At 65.8% G+C, this 23938-nt stretch overlaps 6 protein-coding genes across 6 annotated transcripts; 5 read left to right on the top strand and 1 right to left on the bottom strand.

The window, feature by feature from the left end:
* Positions 1-61: 61 nt before the first annotated feature.
* MNEG_3315 (hypothetical protein) lies at positions 62-921 on the bottom strand (the record flags this gene model as incomplete). Its single annotated transcript, XM_014048211.1, has 3 exons — positions 62-377; positions 544-701; positions 871-921. 3 exons carry the CDS (start codon positions 919-921, stop codon positions 62-64), a joined length of 525 nt encoding a protein of 174 aa, XP_013903665.1.
* A 2223-nt stretch (positions 922-3144) lies between these two features.
* On the top strand, positions 3145-6346 carry MNEG_3314 (Uncharacterized protein; the record flags this gene model as incomplete). The annotated part of the gene is made up of 8 exons (XM_014048210.1): positions 3145-3237; positions 3746-3873; positions 4041-4166; positions 4498-4583; positions 4863-4960; positions 5259-5330; positions 5599-5862; positions 6200-6346. 8 exons carry the CDS (start codon positions 3145-3147, stop codon positions 6344-6346), a joined length of 1014 nt encoding a protein of 337 aa, XP_013903664.1.
* Positions 6347-7944: 1598 nt separating this feature from the next.
* MNEG_3313 (hypothetical protein) lies at positions 7945-9846 on the top strand (the record flags this gene model as incomplete). Its single annotated transcript, XM_014048209.1, has 2 exons — positions 7945-9501; positions 9706-9846. 2 exons carry the CDS (start codon positions 7945-7947, stop codon positions 9844-9846), a joined length of 1698 nt encoding a protein of 565 aa, XP_013903663.1.
* An 874-nt stretch (positions 9847-10720) lies between these two features.
* On the top strand, positions 10721-12178 carry MNEG_3312 (hypothetical protein; the record flags this gene model as incomplete). The annotated part of the gene is made up of 1 exon (XM_014048208.1): positions 10721-12178. The coding sequence occupies one exon, from the start codon at positions 10721-10723 to the stop codon at positions 12176-12178; it is 1458 nt and encodes a 485-aa protein (XP_013903662.1).
* A 644-nt stretch (positions 12179-12822) lies between these two features.
* On the top strand, positions 12823-14795 carry MNEG_3311 (ubiquitin-conjugating enzyme E2 J1; the record flags this gene model as incomplete). Its single annotated transcript, XM_014048207.1, has 5 exons — positions 12823-12855; positions 12962-13018; positions 13162-13218; positions 13518-13745; positions 14040-14795. The coding sequence occupies 5 exons, from the start codon at positions 12823-12825 to the stop codon at positions 14793-14795; spliced, it is 1131 nt and encodes a 376-aa protein (XP_013903661.1).
* Positions 14796-19615: 4820 nt separating this feature from the next.
* Positions 19616-23329, top strand: MNEG_3310 (protein phosphatase 2 (formerly 2A), catalytic subunit; the record flags this gene model as incomplete). Its single annotated transcript, XM_014048206.1, has 7 exons — positions 19616-19711; positions 19955-20248; positions 20486-21106; positions 22285-22383; positions 22547-22692; positions 22972-23014; positions 23265-23329. Coding segments are annotated over 7 exons (1364 nt in total), but the record flags the coding sequence as incomplete, so codon positions are not given.
* Between the last annotated feature and the right edge of the window lie 609 nt (positions 23330-23938).

The following is a 23938-nucleotide window of genomic DNA, read 5'->3' as shown; positions in this document are numbered from 1 at the left end:
CCCAAGATAAAGCACAATGGCGCGCGCCGACCCAAGGCATGATCATGAAGCAATTGAGCGGCTATATTGCCACCCAAGGGAGCCCCAGCAGCGCGCTCACCCCCTCGAGCTGCAGCGCAGGGTCCAGCTCCTCCCCATTCACGCGGTTGCTGGTGATGACGTCAAACGTCGTCACCTGCACCTGCTGCCGCGGCGGCCGTTGTGACCCGCCAGGCGGCGGCCGCTGTTGCTCCTGCTGCTTCTGCCCCTGCTGCTGCTGCCCCTGCTGCTGCTGCCCCTGGTGCTGCTGGCGCTGGCTGCGGACCATGGCGTTGAAGGCGCTGAAGTCGGTCGCCTGCAGCGCCGCCGTCAGCGGCCTGCCTGCCGCTGCCTGCACCCTGCAGTGTGGCGGGTGCACGAGGGATGGGATGGCAGCGAACTGAGCCCAAGTAGAAGCTTGTTGCACAGTAGGGCACGCAGCAGTAGGGCACGCAGCAGGAGGTCCTGCAAGACCAGGGCAGCCCGGAGCGCGGGCCAATGCAATGTTGGCGATTGGCAACTCACTCCATGCCATCCTTCGACTGCTGCTGGAACACGCCGCCCAGCTGGCTATCGCCAGAGGCGGCGGCCGCTGCTTTGGAGCCTTGCACTCCCACGCCCGTGCCTTCGCCGCACGCTCGCTTCGCGGGCTGCTGCTGCTGTTGTGATTTGAGTGTGTGCACCTGCATGGGCGATGTGAGGCGACTCAGGGGCTTCCTCCATGGCTCGGCGACGTGCATGCCCCTTTTCACTGCAAGCGTCGCCCAACACTGCTCATCTAGCCAGCTTCAACTGCTGCCACATTGCTCCCTGACATACGCACGGGCAGACGGCGGCCGCCCAGGTACGCACCCGCAGGTCGTCCGGCGGCCTTGCAGCCCTGCGTTTCCCGTTCTCCTCCATGAACGGCTTTTGCGCAGGAAACGTATGCGAGATGGGGACGAAGTCGCGCTCACGCATGGTGCTGGCGCATGCGCCCTCTCAGCTGCAATGTAGTTCGCGGCCTGTGCAGTTGCGAGTGCTGTCTGTTGCCGCTTTGCCGGACCGCTCGCTGCAGCGTGGGGGCGCGGTCGGCAGGCCTGCAACTGTAGTACGGGCGTCGTTCGCCTTCTCAAGAATGTCTTCTGACTCTCTGTGGCTTCATGGCCGGGTGGTTCCAATTTGAACAGGGCGCCTCCCCCTCCTGCTGCCAGCGACTGCGTATGGACACAACCTTGAAGCCCGTTCGAAATTTTTAGAGAATTGCGTGTATCGATCCAAGGGGCCGATTGTTGGGGTGCTCCAGTGCGAGTCAAGCGATCTGGTTCAAGTTGTGTATAGTTGTGTTTTGTTGCGACAAGCCACAGCTGTAATGACAATGTGCATGCATGAATTGACCTGATTTGCGCACAGGGGGCTGGGGAAGCCAAGCGGGCTCAGGCGCCTCTCAGTGCAGAGCATGGTGTTGATGATGATGGGGGCGTTGCTGCTCTTGTCAGTTTGCTCTACACCTGTGGCTTGGCATTTCATAGAGCACCGCAGCCATCCACCTATGACTCTGAGGGGGCTGCCGCAGGCGCCGTGTTTTCCGCGCTGACCCTGATGACACCCCGGGGCGGGCAGCTGTTCCGCCAGGTGGCAAAGCCAAAGTAGCCCAGAAGCACGCTCCGGGAAGACCACAGCCCGTCCCAGAGCACCGGCCGCAGCTCGAGGGTCCTGGGGCAGACCAGGCAGGCGATGGGGCAGATGCCCTAGACGTTGCCTGGGGGCTCCTTGCCGCGCTGGATGGCGCCCATCAGCGAGCTGTGGGAGGTGTGGGCAGACGGCGGGCATGCACTTTGCCTCGCTCCGCTGCCACCAGCAACGCAGAGCCTAGTGGCTGCCACGACCTGGAGCAGCTGCTCGTCGAAGCGCGGCAGACTGGCGCACCAGTCCAATGACCAACAAGGGGCCGGGCGCCATTTACCACTCCAGGCCCGCAGGAGCAACATGTGAATTGGGATGGGCCAGAGAATCAAGCGCGGTGCTGCAGACGCCAAGGTCAAGCTTCCGCGGGTGCAGATGGAGGAGAATGGGCCAAGGGAAAACATGAGGTGGGCGAGGGCGTTGAGGAGGGGCGGTGGAGGGGCCCGGCGCGACGGTGAGTGGCCAACTGCGGTCGGAGACGGAGCCTGCAAGTCAAGAGGCGTTGGCTCGCGCAGGATGCCGGCGAGCTGCGCCTGAAGCAAGCCAAATGGCAACGAATGGGAGCTGGGGCCCTCCCGCAACGACTACAGCCAGCAACAGGAGCGGGAGCTGCTGCAGTAGCGGCAGCGCGCTGTGGGCGCGCTCCACGTGCCATAGTGGTGCCCCGAGCCCTGGGCCAGGGCGGCTTGTATCGTCATTTTCGCGTACTGCTTGATCGGCCACACGCGCTTCCTCTGCGCAGCGCCGGCCTTGCTGCGCCCCCTGCGGGGGCCCCATCCCTCCAACCGCTGTGGCCCTCTTTGCCTTGGCCCCTGCGCGCCCCGTGTCTCCCATCCCCCCCCCCTCCCCCCGGCCCCGTGCGTGACACGCCTACTCCGACCCAGGTGTGCGACGCCGACGCCGGGGCGGTCGCCGCAAAGAAGGCTGGCGAGGAGGCAGCGGGTGCGGCGCGGCGGCAGGTGGGCAACCTGGTTGCGAGTCTTGACGAATGTCCAGCATCCGGATCCGCCAAACAAGCACTCGTGTGTGCGGACACACTCTCTCACCCACGCGCGCGCACACACACGCACACGCACACGCGCACACACACACACACACACACACACACACCACAGGCCCGCGCGTGGGGGGCGTGAGTGTGCAACGAGGGGTCTGTCATCGCAAGGCAGGCTGTTTGCAAGGGCTTGACAGGCACCAAGCACCCGCCCCCCCATAACACAGTTGAGTGTGAACATAACCATGCACAACCCGCGCGCCCCGCCGCTGGTGCACACTCTTGAACGCTCGCCCCCCTCGCCTCGGGCAGGGGGGTGCAGCAGTTGCGTGAGCAGCACGCGGTATCCACAACACTCTGGCCGCAGGCATTCTTACCTGTTACAAAGAAAGTTTTAGTGTGTCCAAAAATCTAGCGTGTCAACGTAGAGCTGCGTGCTGCCGTCCAAGTGAAAGTAGTGAGCAGCAATGGCGGCATCCCTGGACTTGTTCGAGCCCCTCACACCCGCTGAAGTAGACCTTGTGCTTCAGCTGAAGGAGGCTATGGCGTCTACGGTGGAGGTGAGTGACGCGGTGGATCCAAAGTTTGTCAAGCTTGTCCAAGCACTCGGGACGGGCGGCCAGCACGGCAAACACAATGCGCGAATGCTGCTACAAAATGGGAGCCGACGCGACGCCCACCAGCGTCGCCGCAAAGGCAAAACAGCGGCGTCAAGCGGCGCGCGCGCAAGCACTGCTTTCGTTGTCATCCTTGGGTAAGCGTCTTGCAGTTGTTGTCGTCGGCAGCCGCCCACGCTGCCCTGGCTCGTCCCGTGCTGCCTCCGCAGAAGCATCCCGAGCTCCAGCTCTTTTGCAATGATTGGTGCTACGTTCGGTACCTCCGAGCCAGGCGAGCCGGGGTTTTTCTCACGCGAGCACCAAGTGCCTGCTTTTGGGCGACCGCGTGGTCCCCGATGGACCTCCGCAGGGGCAGGGCAACCCTGTTATTGCGCCCCTGCGAGTGGCTGCTGCAGAGTAGTGGCCGCACCGCGGCGGCAGCATAAACAGCAGCCGCGACGCAACTGATCAGGAGGGCGGCGTCAGCCACACGCCCTGGCACGGCGCCCACCCGCCCTGCAATGACCTGCCCTCGCGACGCGGCCGCAGGCAGTGGAGCCTGCCCAAGGCCACCAAGATGCTGCAGGCAACGCTTCAGTGGTGAGGGCCGGTGGGCGGCGCGGCGCGCGGGCGGTGGAAATGATGCGCCCGGATGAAGAGGGGCGTGCCGCGACAACCAGGGTTTACGGCGTCGGCGCTCTTTTGGCAGTCCGGCAACCCTTGCCATACAAAGAGCCCTCGATTACCCCCTCATTTCACCCCTCCAGGCGCCTCGAGACGCAGCCCCACGCTATCACGTGGGCCCAGGTCGAGGTGGAGGCGGGGTCGGGCAAGAACTTTGTGTCGCCGCACCCTGACAGGGACGGCCGCCCCGTCGTCACCATGAGACCCAGGTCAGTGTGTGGGGGTGCATGGAGAGCTGGGGGGAGGATAGGGGTGGCCAGAGGGCTGTGGAGGATGATTGCATGTGAATAGGGCGGTCGTGGCTTGACGGGTGCTCCGTAGAGGGTGGCTGGGAGAGGGCGGGCGCGGCGGCCTGCGTGACTGGCCGTCAGGGCAGCCCGGTGGTTTGAGCGGCTGCGATGGGTGCACCCTGCCGCTGCACTGCTGCGGGACACGCCTTGTGCGCTGCTGGCGGCCGTTGGCCCCACCTCCATTTCCAATCCAGGGCCCAACTCCACCTGCCACGCACCCGCCATGCACCCACCATGCACGTTTCCTCAGGAACCAGAACACCGGGGACGAGAAGGCCCAGGTGCAGTTTCTGACCTACTGCCTGGAGCACGCCTCGCGGCTCGCAGACGCGCAGCGTGAGTGCCCCCGCGCGCCCGAGCCCGCCTTCCCTCCCCCCACACACACGGGCGCTGCGGACCGTTACCACGGGCCTCTCCTGTCTCTTCATCGCAGCTTTGGCGCGGATCGACGCGCTCACGGCCGAGCCGCAATTCGATGGCATCTTTGCTTTGTGTGTCTGACAGCCCCGTGAAGACGAGTCCTGCAGGGACGCAGCCCGCGAAGTGTGTGCTTCATAGCAAATGCGCCCCCTCCTGACCCCGGACCCCTGCCTCCACGCATCCCCGCGCCCCCAGGCGTGGGCAAGATGACGTGGCTGATTGACTTTGTGGGCTACTCCATGAGGAACGCCCCCAGCGTGCGCACCAGCGTGGAGGTGCTGCACGTGCTGCAGGTGAGCCCCAGCCGGGCAGAGGAGCCAGTGGGGGCCACACCCCTGGATTGGGACGCCGCGGCCACGGAGTCGGGCGGGGCTGCATGCTGGGGGTGGGGGCCAGGCCGCGGCGCCACGTGGCAGCATGCGCTTGCGAGGAGGCAGGAAGCAGATCAGGGCAAAGCTGCAGGCGAGGCGGGGCCCGTGCGGCGGTCCCAAGCGGCGTGCCTGCGACCTGCTGCGCCCTCGTGGAGGCCAAAGGACAATTCGCTCACCGCGGCCGCTGCGTGCACGCCGCGCCCGACCCTCTGCCGAGCAGAACCACTACCCTGAGCGCCTGGGCTGCGCCGTGTGCTACTGCGCCCCCAGCCTCTTCTCCCTGACCTGGAGGGTGAGCGGGGCCGCTGGGGGTCGGAGTGCCCCGCCCTCCCTCGCTGTGCCAGGCAGGGCTGCTCCCTTTCTTTGCTCTCTGCGGAAGCCGCGACGTGCTGCTTTCCACCCGCAGCCGGCAGCCACCCGGACCTCTGCCATCCTCCAAATGCCGCAGGATTGACCTGCAATCTCACCTCAGAGCGCAACACGCAACGCCCTCCTCCCGTCCTCCGCTGCCCTCAAAACGCCCGCCTGCTCCCACGCCTTCGTCCACCAACACCCGCCAGGCTGTGTCCCCGTTCATCGACCCCGTCACCAAGAAGAAGGTCGCCTTTGTGGAGAAGGCCAAGGCCGGCCCCAACCCCTCAAAGGCCGCCGCCACGCCCGCCTCTGACGCGGCCGACGCCGACGTGATCGTCGACGGCGGCGGCGACGGGGCGGCGGTCGGCGGGCTGGAGGCGCGGTTCCGGCTCGAGCACATTGAGGAGTGCATGGGGGGCTGCCTGAAGGGGTCGCTTTTCGACCTGGCAAAGTACAGGGCGCGCATGATGGTGGGTCGCGCGCAGGGGAGCAGCCCGTCTGGGGGCTCATGCGGCTGATGTGCGCGTTTTAAACGGGGAAATGGGGGAAGTTTGCTAGTTTAGGCTAGGAGCGAGGTCGAGGGGGAGCCACGCACCCACAGGCGGCGGGTGCCGGCATGCAGCGCTTGGCACGCATGGTTCAATGGGCTGCCGCCCCCTTTCATCACAAACCCCTGAACTCTTGTTGTGCGTGACGCATTGCAATGGTACATGTCATGTCCCCCAAGCTTCTCTGCCCTGCAAACCCTCGTTGCCAAACCCTCATCACCACAACCACAACCACAACCACGCCACCCCACGCCCTCAGGCGGAGGATGCCCAGGTGGCGGCCGCCATTGCGGCCATCTCCATGGGCAAGAGCGGCGGCGGCGGCGGCGCGGTGCTGGGTGTGGAGTCGCTGTCATCCTCCATGTCTGAGCTCAGCACCGGCCCCGCCGGCGCACTCGCAAACTGAGGGGGACAGGAACCTGGTTTGGAGGGAGAGCACCAGCCGCCACGGCGCGACGCACACCGCATCCACGGCGCCGTCGCCGTCAGGATTGCAAATGTGGGCGCAGCACTCAGACGTGCGGCGGCGGCGGCGGCACTGTTGCCCTGGACGAGCGGCCAAGACGAGGGGGCGTCACCACTGCATGTCGCCAGACGGCTTACTACTGCTGTGGCTGTGGCGGACAACGAAGGCGCGACGAATCGAGTCCAGATGCGCCACTGAATGGGCGAAGCGTCCCACGAACGACAGGCGCCGTTGCATAAGCGCTGAACCCGCCCCAGGCAACTTGGGTGCCCGCGGCGCGTTGATTCGTGCAAAAAGGGCGTGTCTCATTGCAAGCTGCTGCTGCCTGTGCGGCTCCCGGTGGCTGATAGCGGCATCCCGTTTGCCGCCTCGCGCGCGCACTCTCACGGAGGCGGCACACTCTGTTGTTGCTTGTGTTTGTGTGTGTCCGGGGTTGCGTGTGAGGGGTGGTTTGCGCAAGCCTCCAGCGAGCGGCGCGCTGCGCCATGTGCACGCGTCAGATTGACGCCAGAAACAGGCCACCCCTGTATAAAACCAGAGCTTTGTATATTGAACACCCAGCAGAAGCAGTTCTTCGAACCCTCCATCACGCCCACACCTCATCCACCATGCTGTGCATAGGGATGTTTTCTTAGCATCCACCCTGGGTCGTGCAGGACGGACCAGATCAGATTCCATAGTGCTTATCAACATTTTCCCCAGGTCATTTGCCTGGCGATCTGACAACTTTGCGCCTGTGCATTGAACCTCATGTTGTGATGATGCCCGTGTGTTGTGGGATGGGAGCACCGTTGTGGGAGGGGTTCTCCTTCTAATTGCGGCCGTCTTGCCTTGGTGGCTTGCCTGTGGGCACCATCAAGACGTTTCAAAGAGTTTTGATACCTGTAAATACTCTGCTGACGCGTATGGCTCTGAATCGGCGAGGGGGGCCCCAGAGTTGGCGGCGGGGCTTTCGCGGCGGCTTGAGCATGGTATGGATGCCAGCTGCTCCACAACGTCAAGTGTGGCAAAGGTGAATTACCACAGGGAATTTCAAAACTCAACCACTGCAAGGCATGAGTGGTTCAGAGTTTGGGCAGGGGGTACTGCAGCCCGCACGGTGCGGTAGGCGCCCAGGGCCTCCGGCACAGTTTGACTCATTGACTCTGCTTTGACATCTCGCAGACCCTCCTGGAAGCCTGACCGTATGATACGGATCAATCATAAAGCACAATTGTGTGATTTAGGTGTACAGTGCAATCTCGCATAGCGCTTGCCGGCACATGTAATTCAAAACAGCGAGCGAGTGTACAGTACGAACTGTGATTATACATGACTGTGCAGGTGTGAAAATCAGGCGCATGTGATATGGTGGCAAGGCGTGTCCAGAGATGTCGATGCCCCCGCAAGCGCTGCAGCTGTGCTTTGCTTGCTGCATGTGCTGCTACAGTGCTCTGCTGTACGGCGGATGCCGCTGAGCGCTTCCACTGCCCGGTGTCGCCTCCTTACCCATGACCGGAAGCCGATTGTACAGATTCTGCTACTGAGTCCCCCAGGCCATGGCAGCAGACCAGCAGGACGCAGCCGACAATGCCCGCTACAGGGAAATGCGCCAGGCGCTCGCGGACTTTGAGGCCGCCGCAGCGTCCGCTGCAGCGGCGACCGTCGCCGCAGAGCAGGGCCGCAGCGCGGCCTCGCCGGGCCGGGACAACGGCGGCGCGCCGGCCGCGGCGGCGATTGCGCCGCGCCAGCGGGCGTTCTATGCGGCGCTGCGCGGCGTCCTCGGGCAGTGCGTTGCGGAGGCCGACCCGGGGTCGCGCCGCGCGCGGCTGGCAGCCGCGCACCGCTGGTTCACCGCGCGGCGGCCACGGGAGCTCCCCCCCGACATGGACGCGGCAGCCGCAATGGCCGCTTCGCTGTCGGTGTCGGCCGCGTGTGGACAGCAGGGGCGCGAGGGGCGGAGGGCTGGGGGCCAAAGCAGCGGCAGCGGCGGCAGCGCGGCCGCAAAGGGATGGGGCAAGCCACCGCCGAGGCTACAGATTCGAGGAGCGCCAGGCACCACGCCACCGACAAGGCGGGCACGTGATGGCCGGGCGGCCGGTGGCACTGACACAGCGGCAGCACAGCAGCGCAGGGCTGCAGCAGTCGGCCGCAGCAGCAATGGCAGGAGGAGCGCCAGCGGCGATGCCAGCAGCGATGCTGACGAGGACGAGTGGACCGATGACGAAGGCGCGGACGATGGCGGCGCCGCTGAGAAGGCCGGCCACAAGGAGGCGGCCGAGGCATACATGGCAGCGGGGCGGGCGCCCCTGCATGTCCCCCAGCCCTCAATCGGCCGGCAGCCAGCAATCCAGCGCGAGGGGCGGCGGCTCTATGGCGCCGGCAGCGGCAGGGGCGGCGGCGGTGGTGATGGTGGCAAGGTGGTGGTGGCGCCCCTCCTGGCGTCGGAGCCCGGGCTGATGGAGAGCATTGCGCTGCTGACCGGCGCCAGGGGCGGCGATCACGCCTCAGACGCCGCGCTCGCCACGTGGGCGCGACCACCGTCACCGCCGCCCGGCTCCGCCGCCGGCGCGGCTGTGCAGGGACGGGGCGGCGACGACACGCGCAGGCGCGAGTTTATGTGCGCGGCGTTTGCGGCGCAGCGCGGCTTTGAGGCGGACGTCTCGCGCCGCATGGCCGACTACGCACGCGCGAGGGCCCGGGTGGAGGAGGAGATCATGCGCCGCCAGGAGGCACGGCGTGCCTGCCTCGGCGGCGCCGACGGCACCAACGGCCCCGGCCTAACGGGCGCTTCCCAGCTCAAGCCGCCCCAACCCGAGACGGAGGGCGGGGACGGCGGCACCGCAGGCGGCCGCGGGGGCAGGGTGCTGACGCGCGTCGATTCGCAGCACCAGCCGCCGAGCACGTCTGCGTACACAGACGCGCGCGTCCTTGGCGCCGCGGAGCGCCTCCTCGTGGCCGACGGTGCGCTGCGGTCGCTGCGGCGGCGTGCGGCTGCCGAGGCGGAGGCGGAGGTCGCGGCGGCGGCGGCGGCGCTCGGGCTGGGGGCGGGGGCGGCGGGGGTGGAGGCGCTGGCGCGCGCGCTGCTGCCGCTGCCGGATCAGCCGCACCTCTCGGTGGGTTCCCCAGGGTTGCATGTGGGGACGCATATGTTGCCTGTTCACATCAGCAGGCGATGGGAGTAGGAAGCGCGCCGGCGGGTGCCTGTGTCAGTGCGTGCTGAACCGGTCGCAATATTTTGTGTACTCTTGGTGCATGCTGTGCACCTGGCCAGGAGCCCTCGCCTATCGTCTGGCTGCCTGAATGCTCCCTCAATGCAGTGCGTCGCCGCCTTGCCGCGGCCCGGAGCGGGCCTCGCGCCACTACAGGGTGCGGGGCAGTTGAGTCGGGGCCACCACCACCGGAAGAAGGGGGCAGCAAGGCGCAAGGGCGGCGGCAGTGGCACGAAGAGGTCTGCATGACGGTGCGGCAGGGCGGGCCCATCGCAGCCTGTCCCAAGATACGGCGGTGGATACTCTCGCAGGGGGGCCGTTATCACCAACTTTTGGGTTGTGTCATCACTGTTGTGTACAGCTTGCCAATCAGTGGTATATTCATCAATCAACTTACAGCCGCGTGCAGGCTGTTTGAGTGTATATGTGTGTGCGAGTGTGCACATCTTGCTCATGCAACACGAAGTGTTCCATTGAGGTTATGAGAGCATGAGCGCTGATGCAACTGCAGTGTGGTACTGCACGCGATGGAGGAGAATTGGGGGTGTTTGGGGGAAGTTTGCAGGGAGTGTTGAACACGCAGGCAACGAGAGGCGGGGTTTGACTGGCTCGCCCGGTCAGCTAATGCAGAAGGCAACATTGAATGTGTCATACGTGCTGGCGGTCAATCTCACACATTTGACCAAGCAAGGGTGTACTGTGGTGAGCTGCAATACTCGCTGGTCTCAGACCGCACAACCAAATCGAGTGTATTTTACTGTTATCAAGTGCTTATCAACGCTCAGAATAAGCCTCTCATCTAAAATCTGAGTGTGTTCGCACGTTGGTCGATCTGCGTGCTTGTAGTGACTCGGTGACATCGGTCATTGAAAGAACTTCGAAGGAATTCACGCCGTACAGGCAGGTCTGGTCGTGGGCAGGACCAGGGTTCGGAGTGGTCACCTGCTTGAGGCGCATTGAGCAGCACATGGGTCGTGGCTTCACCCCATGCTGGGCCTGGGGCACCGCCATGTCACCACCATTGGGCGGGCCATCTAGTGCCATGAACTTGGCAAGCATACATCTTTTGGCATCCCTGTGGCCCAAGATTTGGCCTATTCACCCCACTCCAACCTGCACTGTGATGAACACAGGCCGGCAAGAACCCCGCTCGCAGTACGCAGACAGCGCGCAGCAGCAGCAGAGGCTGCGGCCGCTGCAGCGGCAAGCAGTTCCCGCGGCGCGTGCCACAGCATCCCGCATGCTTCGGTCCATGCACATGCGGCGGCGCTTCCGGCTGCCAACCGCCAGCCCCTTTGAAATCCCCATCACCTGCCCAGACGACGTGCTGGCCGCAGTCTTTGAGAGGCTGCCGCCCGGCGAGCAGGCCGTCACCATTGGCGCCCTCAGCCGCACTTGGCGGGTCTGGGCAGCGCCGCGGCGGGCAGCCCTAATGCAGGCGTGCGACGTGGTGCGGAACGCCTCAGGGCCCAGTGGGCAGCCGCGTTTGTCAAGTGCACCTGGCTGCGCAGTTGGTGGGTCTGTGTGGCGCTCCGAGGGGCGAAAGCCCTCTGCATTCTCGCTGCCGCCCTGGTTTGTGCGCGAGGCCTGGCCGCGGCTGACAGACCGGCAGCGCCTGGCAGCCGCCAGCCGCGCCGCGGCGCATGGCGACACCTGGCTACAGCCGTGGGCGCGCGCAGCGGGCGGGGAGCGCTGGGAGCGGCGTCTGTGCGAGGCGGCGGCGGCGGGCGGCAGCGTCCGCGCGCTGCAGCGGCTCCGCGCCGCAGGCTGCCCCTGGGACGAAGCGACGTGCGCGGCGGCGGCCGGCGGGGGACACCTGGGGCTGCTGCAGTGGTTGCGGGCGGCCGGCTGCCCATGGGACGCGGTGACGTGTGAGCGTGCCGCAGCTGGCGGACACCTGAGTGTTCTGAAGTGGGCGCGGGGTGCCGGGTGCCGGTGGAACGAGTGGACTTGCGCTGCGGCGGCGGGCGGTGGTCACCTGCGTGTGCTGCAGTGGGCCAGGACCGAGGGCTGCCCCTGGGATGAATGGGCGTGCGAGGCCGCAGCTGCCGGCGGACACCTGGGTGTGCTTCAGTGGGCGCGGGGGGAAGGCTGTCCCTGGGGAAAGCGCATGTGCGCAGCAGCGGCGCGTGGCGGCCGCACAGACGTGCTGCGCTGGGCCCGCAACGCCGGCTGCCCCTGGGACGAGCGCACGTGTGAGGCGGCGGCGGGCAGCGGCTGTGTTGACGCGCTGCAGTGGGCGCGCAGCGCGGGGTGCCCCTGGGGCACGCGCACGTGCGCAGTGGCGGCACTGGCCGGCCACCTGGAGGTGCTGCGCTGGGCACGGGACGCAGGCTGCCCCTGGGACAGATTCACATGCGTCGCGGCCGCCTTTGGTGGTCACTTGGAGGTGCTGCAATGGGCGCGGCAACAGGGTTGCCCCTGGGACGCCCGGGCCTGCTGTGAGGCTGCTCGCAGGGGCGGCCATCAGAGCCTGCTCAGGCAGATTGACGACAGCGTCAGCAGCAGCGCGCGCGCCGGCGCCGGCGCCGGCGGCGGCTGGCTGCGGCGTCGCGCTCCCGCGTGCCTCTGCCCGGTTTGACTGGGGCGCAGGCTGGCTTGTCGGCAACCCCATGCATGTGATTGAGATCTGATCTCAATGGGTTGCTGCTTGAAAGCTTGCGTGGTACCAGTGTTACGTTGATTGGTAAGTTTTCACGTATCATCATGTCTGCCTGTTCGACTGAAGTGGGCTGCTTGTGCTGTAAGCTGAATCTGCTGACTCCCAGTCCCACGTGTCTCAGGTTCTATCTTTGCATGTGCTGACACTCTTTAGGCCTGCTCTGATGTGTAGTAATGTGCCTTGAAGGACAGCAGCAACAACCGCTGAGCGTGTGCAGTGCTGGCCACGCATCACTGGGCGGTTGAGGTGCAGGTCATGAACCACCTTGTTCACCTTGCCTGGAACAAGTGTCACAAGAGCACCAGCTGACTGCACTGAGCGTACGCAATAGGTCAAGGATCATGTTTGCAGAGCAAAGCGCGGAATACCGCAAGGCCAAGGCGACACACAAGCTGCAGTCACACCCGCCACAGCACACACCGGCACACCAACACCCGTCCTTCCTTCCGCCTCAAGCAACCACACATGCGTTCGTGCGGCTAGGAGGAAATTCAAAAATAAACTGTTTATGATTGTGAAAGTAAGCCTGAGCTAGAATCGTCGCGCTCAAACGCTCCAGCAAGATGGCTGCCCGCTGGAACGCGAAGAACCCGGGAGTGAGGCGAATCATGCAGGCAAGTACCCGATCATAGACTTGCTCGGCCTCCTGCTCACCGCGAGGGCTCACGGCCACGTCTCGGGTGCGACCTTGGTTCCACGCAGGAAATCCGCGAGCTGCAGCAGGAGGACTCCACAGACTTCATTGCAGAAGCTATGGAGGTGGGCTTTCAACAGTCTGGCGAGCTGCGCGGGGTCCAGGGAGCGCTCAGGCCGGTGGTCGATGCTGGACCCAACTCGATCACACCTCCCGGCTTCTTCAGTGCCCACAGCCTACTGCCCCTTGCCACTCGCCGAACCCGCAGGACGACCTATTTGAGTTTGCGTTTGTTGTCAGGGGTCCCCCAGACACTGAGTTCGAGGTGTGCTGCGTTACAGGCGCCGCCTCGCTGCACTGCAGCAGGGCAGGGTGTCCCCAAGGGAACGTCTATGCGTGCGACGCAGGAATGTTGTCATGCTCCACCTCTGGCTTCTGCGATGCCTGCACTGCAGTCATGCGGCGCCGATGAGCACGCCGTGTCCCGCATGGGTCACCAGGAAGCGCCGCAGGGGGACATGGATGGACGGTTGGCTGAAGCGCTGGCGCTGCTCTCAAAACCATCCCATACGACGCGACGCTGCACACCTTCACATTCGTCCACTGTCCAACAACCATTGCCAGGGAGGCATATACCACGGGCGCATCTTGCTGCCGGCTGACTACCCCTTCAAGCCGCCGAGCTTCATGATGCTCACGCCTAGCGGGCGCTTCCAGACCAACGTGAAGATCTGCCTTTCCATATCGAGCCACCACCCGGAGCACTGGCAGCCTTCGTGGAGCGTGCGGACTGCTCTGACCGCGCTCATCGCGTTCATGCCGTCGCCCGGCGCGGGCGCCCTGGGATCGCTGGTGCGCGTCGCAGACAACTGGAGTGCGGGGCGCCGCACGCGCGAGTGCCTGTGCACCTGCCGACGGCTGCATGGGCGTTTCGGTCGACTCGCACGCATCATGCGAGGCGGCTGTGTGGGAGCTGGGCAGCCCACTGATGCAATCAGCCTGGATTCTTCTCCGCATCACCTAGGCGCAGAGTTGTTGTACAGCGCACACGAGTACAAAGCTCTACTCGCCCTTGAATCCAGGAGTTTTTCAACACCAAGTCCCGGCCGCTCCGCCCCCTTCCAACCCTCCCCACCCTCCATGCAGGACTACACCAAGGAGGAGCGGCAGCAGCTGGCGGTAAAGTCGCGGCAGCAAGCGCCCAGGGTGGGCTCTGCGGCGCGGCAGCGCGTGGTGGACGACCTGCACGGCCGCATGCTGACGCTGGACGACAGATCTCGCGCCGCAGCCGCCGCCAGAAGCGGGTCTGAGCGGGAGGCCCCGCAGGCGGCCCTGCGCCGCATGAGGGCCGAGGTCGAGGCGGCGCACGGCAGCGGCAGCAGCGGCGAGGCGGGTGGGAGCGGCGAGGCAGGCGGCAGCGGCGAGGCGGGCAGGAGCCGCGGGTCAAGCGATGGCGCGGTGCCCGACGCGCCAGCGCAGCGGTCAGGCGGTGTTATGGACCAGGGAGCGTTGGCGCCCACGGCGGCGGTTGTGAAGGATAAGGCACTGTACACAGACGAGGCGGACAGCGCAAGTGCGCAGGACGAGGCCGCGGGCTCTGACCAGCAGCAGCGCGCCACCGCGGCGCAGCGGCGGCGCCCCGGCCAAGGTGCTGCGGCGGCGGCATCCGCGCCGGCCACTCGTGGCCAATCCTTTGGCCGCGCGCCGCCGCAGGCGTCACCGGCGGCCGCTCGTGCCCAGCTGCTGGCGCTGCAGCAGCAGCAGCAGGCCGCGGCTGGTGATCGGGGCCTGACACTGCTCGCGGTGCTGCTGAGCGTGGCCATAGCCATGATGCTGCTCAAGAAGATCGCCGCGGCCCTGGGCAGCGCTGGACGCGTGGACGCGCTCATGCACTCCGCTTGACAGCCCTGGCCTGGGCCTTTTCTGATGGTGGAGAGGCGGCGGTGCTTGGCGCGCCGCAGCGCCGTGCTCATGTGCCTCTTCAGGGTGGCCTCGCGTCCGGGGCAGCTGTGCTGACATGGTCGGCCTTGGCGATCGCAGGCGCAGCATGTGGACGCTTGATATGGTCGACGGCGCCTGCTATCCTGCAGCCGTTAAGTGTCAGCAGTTGCTGGTCAATGTACGAACCTACCCTTCACACTCGCAGCCGTCCAGAATGCAGCCTTTGTGAAGCGATTGACTGAAAAAGGCAGGCGCGCCACGCGTGTTCGGTCGCAGTCTGTGACTGGCCAAGGTGTGTTGCTACGCCGGCGCGATGGACCGCCTTCTTCCCTGAATACTTTCAGCCCTTGCTGCTGTGTCACGTGATGTTCACATTTGATGAGGGCGCCGCCTGCCCATGGCGGCGGCGGCTCCGTCTGGCGTCCGCCACCGGGTGCTGCCGCCTTCCGCCCGATTTTGCCGCTGACGGTACTCGTGTTTTTTGGGGGACGGGCCACAAATGCCCAAACATGTATGCCGTTCTTTTTGTCGCTGAATCTGTTGTGCAACAGCTGCTTTGCCCGTCTGCGGCGCGGCTCTCCGCATTGTGGAGCCCCCACCTTGCGGCTAGCGAGTCCTGGCGTTGATGGGCATGCGGATGCGCAATGTACACCATCATTCCTCACTATTACACTAGGCCCAACTACCGAGCCCTTTTTGCACCCAACGTAGCCGGTGGTGCGGCTGTCTGTCGCTGCCCGGCCCCTGGCTCGCTCCTCACGTCGCGTGCGTTTGTTGTCCTCGTTTTTTCAGGCGGCCGGCGCGCCTTGCATTCAGCAGGCAGTGGGAAGGTAATAGGTCTGAAGTTCTGCTGCTCTTCGTGTTGGAAGCAGCTTGTGGTGGCAGCCCGTTGCCGTCTGAGGTTCGGCACCATTGCATGGGGCAATGACAAGGGGTCAGCCCGCCTGCCGTCGGCTGGCATGTTGACCTCGGGCGACTGGCGAGCAGCAGCACATGCCACAGGGGCATATGATATCAATGTGCAAGCGGCGCACCATACATGGCCAGACGCGCGAGAATCGGACTCTTAGATCGCGAATTGCGGGCGCTTGCTATACCGGTAGGTTGGGCAGCAGCGGACGAGGCAATCCACACGCGGGCAAGGGCAGACCAAAACTGCGTTCAAGCCGGCGGATCCAGTTTATTGTGCTGGAACGTTAGCTCAATATATGCTGTAGTGCGCTGTCGACCGCAAGCCCGCTGACTGTGCCAGCCATACTTCACAACTGCGAGCGCCTGCTTCGTGCGTGCAACAGAGAGCCCGTCGATCCCTTCAGGTGATTGCCATACGTTCTTGGCATTGCCAGATGAGCACGGGTTGTGTGGTCTAGTGAGCTCGCCGCACTGCACTGCGGCGGCGGCACGCGACCGAAAACATCACGTGCCCTGGAGATGGCACAGCCGGGGTTGTTGCCATCACTGTTTTATGATCTGGAAACATACATCCCCACTTCGCTGCCCGCTGCTGCCGCCGTCGACAGGCCAGTCATGGACGCCCACAGTCGCACCGTCAGCAGGGGGGCCGGCGCCAGCCAGGGCCAGCCGCGTGCGCTGATGCGGGTGGCTACCCGCACCTACAAGGACTTTGTGTGGTCCCTGAGCTTTGGGCTGGTCACTGTAGCCTCGGTGAGCGGGTCGTGCGCATCGAGTCAGCGGCGCAGCGCACAACTTCGCGGCCGGTCGAGCTCTGGCGCCGCGCCTCCCAAGCGCTGAGTCAGCTGCCGCGGCATGCATGTCCTTGTGCCTGTGTCGAGTCCCTTGAGCCGATGCCACGCCCGCGTTCTACCTCAGCCACTGCCACTCCTTGAATGCTTGCATGCGAGCAGGCCCCCGTGATGGTTGCAGCCATGCTGCTGCTGGGCGCCTACAAGTCAGCCAGCGACGGCCTGCGCACCTCTGTCGCATCCTGGTCCCACTGACCCTGCGCCGCCCGCACGGGTGGCGCCCCACAGGCTAGCCGCAGTGGCCCCACCAAGGTTAGCGGCCATGACAAACAAACGACGGCTCCCGGGGCGTGCGCGGTCTGCTGCGCACGCCTGCGGCGCATACAACGCGTGATGGCAGCGGCGCAGCACGGCGCACCTGCCCGCGCCCTGATCGTAGACAGGACGGGTCAACAGGACACGAGCAGTCAGGCACGCAGGCAGGCAGGACATGGCCAGCACGTGCGCTCACACTCCTACGCAGACAAGCATGTGACCTGGCTGCCGCGCCCCCGACCAGGGTCTCGCCCCCGGCGCGCACTTGAGTGCGTTCCCTCCTCATCTGCTTTGCCAGAATCTGGGGCTGTGCGCTTTTTTCGAAACTTTTGTACCCTTCATCCCCGCCATCACGGTCACTCTGCCCGACTGCACTCGACGTACATCAGACACCGGATGCAGATGGCGCGGATCTGCACTCCCGGGCGAGCACTTGCATTTTCCAGCTGTTTGGTCCCCACGCCGCCATTTTCCAGCTGCCGTCCACGTTGCCGCCGCCCCAGCGGGCGCGGCTACCGGACATGCGTGGAGATACCCTTTTTCCAGGCAAAGCCCGGCTCAACCACCTTGCGCGTGCGTGGTGGCGCCGCCGTTTTTCAGACTAGGAGCCTTGAAAACCCACATGTTTTCCTCCTACCCTGGTCCCTGATCGCGACTTCGGTCGTAACGATGTAACTCTAGCTTTGTGTATGGGCTCGTGTGATCACGACCTTGTACATGGCTTGTCACTGCTGCTGCTACTGTGTGTGTGTGTGTGTGTGTGTGTGTGTGTGTGTGTGTGTGTGTGTGTGTGTGTGTGTGTGTGTGTGTGTGTTTGTGTGCGCGTGCGTGCGTGCGTGTCCGCGTGTGTGTGTGCGCGCGTGTGTGCGTGCGTGTGAGCGCGCTTTGTGTTTGTGCGTGGATGAGCGTGAGCAAAAGCTTGAGCGTGCGGTGGGACGGAGTTGAAGGGCAATGAACCACTGTCGGCCAGTGGTTCATTGCAATGAGAGTGACATTAGTCGCTGGTGACGCCAACATAGCAGCTAGGGACTGCGTGCAGTGTTGCTTATCCGACGATCCGTGCGTTCTGATGATGCATCGTGGACCCTGATCCCCGGTACTCGATGCCTCATGCCAGCGCAGATCTAGGAGGTCGAGCCTGAAAGGATGCGATGGCCTTGGAGCGTTTGAGACGTGCTGTTGAAGAATGTGATGCCTTGGACGAAGATTTGGTCTCTGCACTGATCCTTGCAGTGCTGCAGGTGCGCCACGTCCATCATCAGGTCACTTACCATGATACCAGCTGCTGCACACCAAGTGGGCCCCACCTTTCGCTTTTGTCAGATGCGTCGGCACGCCAGGCTGGCCTCCTGGCAATCTACGGCGGATTGTGCTGCTTCCGCATTGTTTCCAAACCCTGCAGGATGGGCTACAGGGCAACCGCGCTGTTCCGATGGGCGACACGTGGCGGGTAATTCGCGCCACTGCCGCAGCCTGCCCTGCAGGGCTCGGCCCCACCCTCGAGCGTGCCCTGGCGGCTGCAAATGCGTTGCCAAACGCAGGCGCACCCTCAACTTGTGCCCGTGGTCCGGCGGCGGTGTGGGCGCTCCAGGCGGCAGCCGACGGCGCCCTGGGGCCGTTCGTGGCTGCTCTTAGGAAGCAGCCACATCTGATTTCGGCCTACGGTCGAACGGCCGCCCTGCGGGACCCCGTGATTTCGGCAGAGGTGGAGCTCCTGTCAGAGCAGCTGCAGGTGGGCATACGCTGCCCTGCATGCAGGGCCAGGTCTTGTGGAGCCCGGCCCTGGGGGTTGTGACTGGTGGATGCACATGCTTGATGGACTGCTGTGCTACAGTTCCAGTTGCTACTGTGCTGGGACGATGACGCCCGTGGTCACCGTTGCCGTGTTTCACCAATGCACTGCAGGGTCGGGTTGTATCACCATACGAGCGCATCAGGCAGCGGCAGCAGCAGCAGCAGCAGCAGCAGCAGCAGCAGCAAGGTGGAGAGCCACACCAGCAGGTGCCCAGGGCTGAGGGCGTCGAGCCGATGAGCGGGTACCCCGCCGGCGCATCGGCGCATCACAGTAACACAAACGGTGGGGCTTGCGTGTCGCCACGCCAACAGCTCGGCGTGAGGACAGGCAGCCCGAACCAGGGCGCGGCGGGCCCCATGAGCGGCGCCTCCTGCACTGCCGGCGCCCAGGAGGGCGGCGAGCAGCAAGGGCCGCATGCTGGGCCTTGCGGCCGCGGGCGCAGGGCGAGCGGCCTGCCAATGGGTCGTTCGGGCGCTGGCGGTGGCGGCGCGTGCGACCACCCGCGCAGCCTCCGTCGAAGCGGCAGCAGCGGCGGCGGCAGCAGGGGCAGCCGCCGCAGCCGCGACAGAGGGTTGCGCGGGCAGCGGCTTGGGCGGCAGCAGCGGGCGCAGGACCGCGCTGCGGCGCGTGCCGGCGGCGTGTCTGTGGTGATTTTGGAGGTGGGGGGTAGGCAGCAGGGCCCTGCGGCAGGGCCGCCAAGCAGTCCCGGGGCAGAAGCCACCAGGCACCTGGATGAAGCTGACGGGAAGGTGGTAGAGCTGCAGCTGACGGTCCGAGAGCCCCGAGAGCGCCGCCGCGCCAAGGGGGCGCGCTTTGCTGCGGCGGCCGCCGCCCGGGTCGCATCTGTCCTCGCGCTGCCGGGTGCCTTTGTGAGCGCTGCGCTCTCCGCGGCCGGCGCTGACGCGCCTGCAGCCGGGGACTCTGCAGCCCCACGTTCGGGAGCCGGCCCTGGGGGCGTGCCGTCACCAATGGCGGTGCTGAGCAGCCTGAGGGCGTCCGCGGCCGCGGGCCGGCAGGAGCTGGAGGATACGATCGGGGCGGCGCTCGCGCAGCCGCTGGCGGCGGTGAGGGCCGGCTTTGGGTTCTTCGGCAGCCGAGCCAGCGAGGGCGCTGGGGCGGAGCCGGGCCCGGGCTCCAGCGCCCGCGGCAGCGGCAGCGGCGGCGGCGGCAGCGCATGGCTTCTGAGCCCCTCCGGTCTACTGGGTGCAATGTCCCGCTCGGGCCCTTCCAGCACAGGCGCCTCTGAAGGTGGCAGAGGCGGCCTTGGCGGAGTCAATGGGACGCCGCCTGCCCCGCCGCCTGTGCAGACCATGGGCTCAGGGCCAGACGCCACCGGCGCCGCGGCGGCTCCGGGAGAGGCGCAGCAGTGCCCGGCGCAGAGCGCCTGCGAGGTGGCGGCGAGGGCTGCGGCGGCTGCGATCGACGCGGCCGCAGCCGCAGAGGCAGCGGCGGTCAGCGGCAGGGGCCCTCTCGGGGATGGGAGCCCTTTTGCCGCCGCTCTGGTGGGATCGATAGCCGACGTTGTTGCCCATGGCCTGCGCCGCTCGCCAGGACAGCGTGACGGCTGGTTCGGCGCGCCGCTGAGGCACCGGCCGTACGTGGTGGGTCCGCATGGCCATGAGTGGGCGGGGCCTTCGGGGCGTAAGCAGGCATAGGGAACAGTGTGCTTTGTGAGGTGTCAGCGGTACATGGGCCGCGGTTCCCAGGGTACAAGCCAGGGTACAAGCCCCCCTCCCTGTGGATGCCATCTGCAATGCATGCAAACGGTGCAAGCGCGTAGCCAGTGAATGCATGCGCACCGGCCCCCCTGTGCGTTCGCCCCGCCACACCGCCCCCAGGTGCTCTTGGCCCTGGAGACCCGCGGCCGCCGCCAGTCCCGCCTGCCCCTGGGCGCCAAGGCCGTCGCCCGCACCAAGGCCGCGCGCGCCGCCGGCGATGCCGCGCGGCTGCAGCTGTGGGTGCGCTCAAGCCTCAACGACGGGCTGCTGGGGTCGCGCCTGGAGACACTCGCGGGCAGCAGCGCGGCGCTGGGGGCCTGGTACGGGCGGGATGCTCTTCTGCTGCAGGCGCCGTGGCTCCAGGCGCCGCCGAGCGCGGGGGTGCCGTCGATGCGGCGGCGGCGGCGAGCGCCGAAGCAGCGTGCGCAGCGAGCGGAGGAGGAGGCCAGACGGGGGCAGCATGGTGCCTCGGGCAGCAAACAGGTGCAGCAAAACGAGCACCAGCAGCAGCCGCCGCCACCGCCGCTGCAGCGGCAGCAGCAGCAGCCTGACATGATGGCGCCGGCTGCGCAGCACCTGCTCGCCCTTGTGGCTGCCGCCCGCCAGCTGGACGTCCACCCATTCGCCCTGAGCCTGCACCCGGACGCTTGCCGGCCGCCCCTGCGGCCCGAGGGCTGTGGCGACGGAGACATGTCTGACGGCTCTAGCGCTATGCTCTCCCCCCTGTCAACGTCTGATGACGTGTGCGGGCCGGAGTGGTGGACCGCGGCTGGGGCCCCGGGGCCCACGGCAGCTGCAGCAGCAGGGGAAGCACACACGCATCGGAAGCAGTCGCAAGCTTGAGATCCGAGGCGCAGGAGTGAAGGGTAGGCGGCAAGGAGGCTGGTCGTGTGCTCCTGGGCGGCAACCTGGGCGGTGCTCGTGCGCGCCTGGTTGCCGCGTCGGCCACAGGAGTTGTGTCGCCGCTGCTGTCCATGACACTGGGGCTACATGGGCTGGCGAACGTCACTGAAACATGTGCGGGAGCCTTTGCTGTGCTTTTACCTGTATGGTCCAACCACGACCCGCAGCCCGCCCGTCCGCTGCTGACCTGGTGCCGCTGGTCAGGTGGTCAGGGCGGCCTGCGTCTTGTCAGCACCATGTGCATAGCTTACCTCCCGTGGCAGGGGCGAGAGTTCTTGCTGGAAATTGTAAAGCTGGCAAGGAGAAAACGCATGCAAGTCTCTCAACCTTGTGGCGTGATCGTACGGTCACTGCAAGAGCCTTCAGAACCTCTCACATGGCCCGCAGGAGGTTCTCGTCCAAGCCTCACCAGGGACCTAGTCGCGGCGATTGACGGGGCATTGGCGGTTGACAAGCTTTTGACAAGGCCGCAGTATGATACGCGATTGCAGCGATGGCCATGTGGTGGAGCGCTACAGTACCGTACTTGCGGCAGGGGGGCCCTCCCTACTTGCGGGAGCGCGACACATGCAGCAGCAGTGTCGCGACTAACAGTGGCGCGCTACATGAATGTGGAGCCATCTGTTGCAGGTCTCAACCTCATCCGATCAAGACTCTTTTTTGTTGGCGATACGTCCTATCTTCGGCGCTTCCCCCATCATTACCCAGATCACCCCGCTGTGGGCAAGGCCAGCTCTGTTTAGGGTTCGAAAGTACGTGCTTGTTCGCGTCGACATAAAAACGCGCATACACGGTTGAGGGGCCGCAGAGGGACGGCCCCGGGAACCGGAAGGCGCTCACAAGGAGCCAGGTTCAATGGCGGAGAACCCATACAAGGCGAGCCATGGCAATGCAGTTGATGATCGCAACACTGAGTCTAGGGCAGCTGACGCGCGCGCTCGGGCCGCCGCTGCCGGCCCGCTGATCGCGCGCGCTTGCTCGCACGCGCGCTCGCCCCACCTCCGCTGCCCCAACAGGACCTGGATGCGCAGATCGCGCAACTGATGCAATGCCGCCCCCTGAGCGAGGACCAGGTCAGATCGCTCTGCGCCAAGGCCAAGGAGATCCTGATGCAGGTGCGACGCTGGCCCCCATTTCGCCTCCGCGGCCCACGCCCGCCGCGGCCAGCGTGCCGAATCCCTCGCCAGAGGCGCAGCAGCCCCGCCCTACCCTTGCGCCCACAGCCAGCCGGACACCTCGCGGGGTCCCCATCCCCGCGTCGGCCGACCCGCCGCGCAGGAGGCCAACGTGCAGCCGGTGCGCTGCCCCGTGACGGTGTGCGGCGACATCCACGGTCAGTTCTCAGACCTGCTGGAGCTCTTCAAGATCGGCGGCAACAGCCCCGACACAAACTACCTCTTCATGGGGGACTACGTGGACAGAGGGTGGGCACCAGCAGACCAGCCTGGCCCTGCCGCCGCGGAGGGAGGGAGGGGGGGGGGTGTCGTGCGTCGCGTCGTGAGGAGCTGGGGCGCGCAGCGTGTCGGCTGGCGGCCACTCTCTACGCATCGGCGGGGCCGCGCGGCGCAGCAAAGCGGCGCTGATGGTTGAATGTTGCACCAGGGACGTGCAGCCTGCAGCGCATCAATTCATCGCGCGAAAGGCGCATGCGGCAGGTGCTTACGTTGTTGCCCCCCCACCGCTCCTGCGGCCGCACGTACCAGATACCACTCTGTTGAGACGGCGTCGCTGCTGGTGGCCCTCAAGGTGGGCTGAGTGCGGGCGTGACTGCGGCTGCGGCTGTGGCTTCATCAGCGTGGTGAAAGCTTTGGGGAGGCGTGGCCAGCAGCTGGATGCTGAAGCTGGATGTTGACGTGCTGGCAGTTGCCAGCCGTCGCAGGGGGGCCGCAACCAGCTGTGCGCAGCCCCAGATTGCAAGCTGGGCCGCCCATGTGCCTGTGTCCTGCGGACTTGACATTTACGAGCTGCACCTGTCCTGGCCCCTGGCCGCCCCCAGGTCCGCTACAGGGACCGCATCACCATCCTGCGGGGCAACCACGAGAGCCGCCAGATCACACAAGTGTGAGTGTTTGTGCAAGTGGCAGTGGTGGGACGTGGAAGGCTGTGCCCTAGGGAGCGGGTCAGCGGAACGCACCTGCGCGCAGCGCACGCACTGCAGCCGCTCCCAGGGGGTGGGCCCGCAGCGCCTCTGGCACGCCCCTCTGCCTTGCGACAGCCTGGGTCACCATGGTGGGGGCTGCCCTGAGGGTCTTATGCGCCCCCTCACCTCTGCCCTGCACCCCCGCGCTGCTCCCCTCCCTTGCCCCAGCTACGGGTTCTATGACGAGTGCCTGCGCAAGTACGGCAACCCTGACGTGTGGCGGCAGTTCACGGACCTGTTTGACTACCTGCCACTCACGGGGCTCGTGGAGGGCAAGGTGTGGGGGTGCTCGAGCCATCGAGGCAGCGGCCCCAGATGCGCGCCAGGTGTTGCGTGCCCCTGCGCCACCTGGCGGTGTCGCTTGCGTCCTTCCTCAACACACACACACACACACACACACACACACACACACGCACGCACGCACGCACACACGCACACACACACGCACGCACGCTCTCTCTCTCTCTCTCTCTCTCTCTCTCTCTCTCTCTCTTCTCTCTCTCTCTCTCTCTCTTCCCGTCCTGCCCCCC

Source organism: Monoraphidium neglectum (assembly GCF_000611645.1).
Source record: "Monoraphidium neglectum strain SAG 48.87 unplaced genomic scaffold scaffold00411, whole genome shotgun sequence".
Classification (NCBI taxonomy): Eukaryota; Viridiplantae; Chlorophyta; class Chlorophyceae; order Sphaeropleales; family Selenastraceae; genus Monoraphidium; species Monoraphidium neglectum.
Note: the sequence above shows the minus strand (reverse complement) of the source record. Positions and strands in the feature narration are given on the sequence as shown.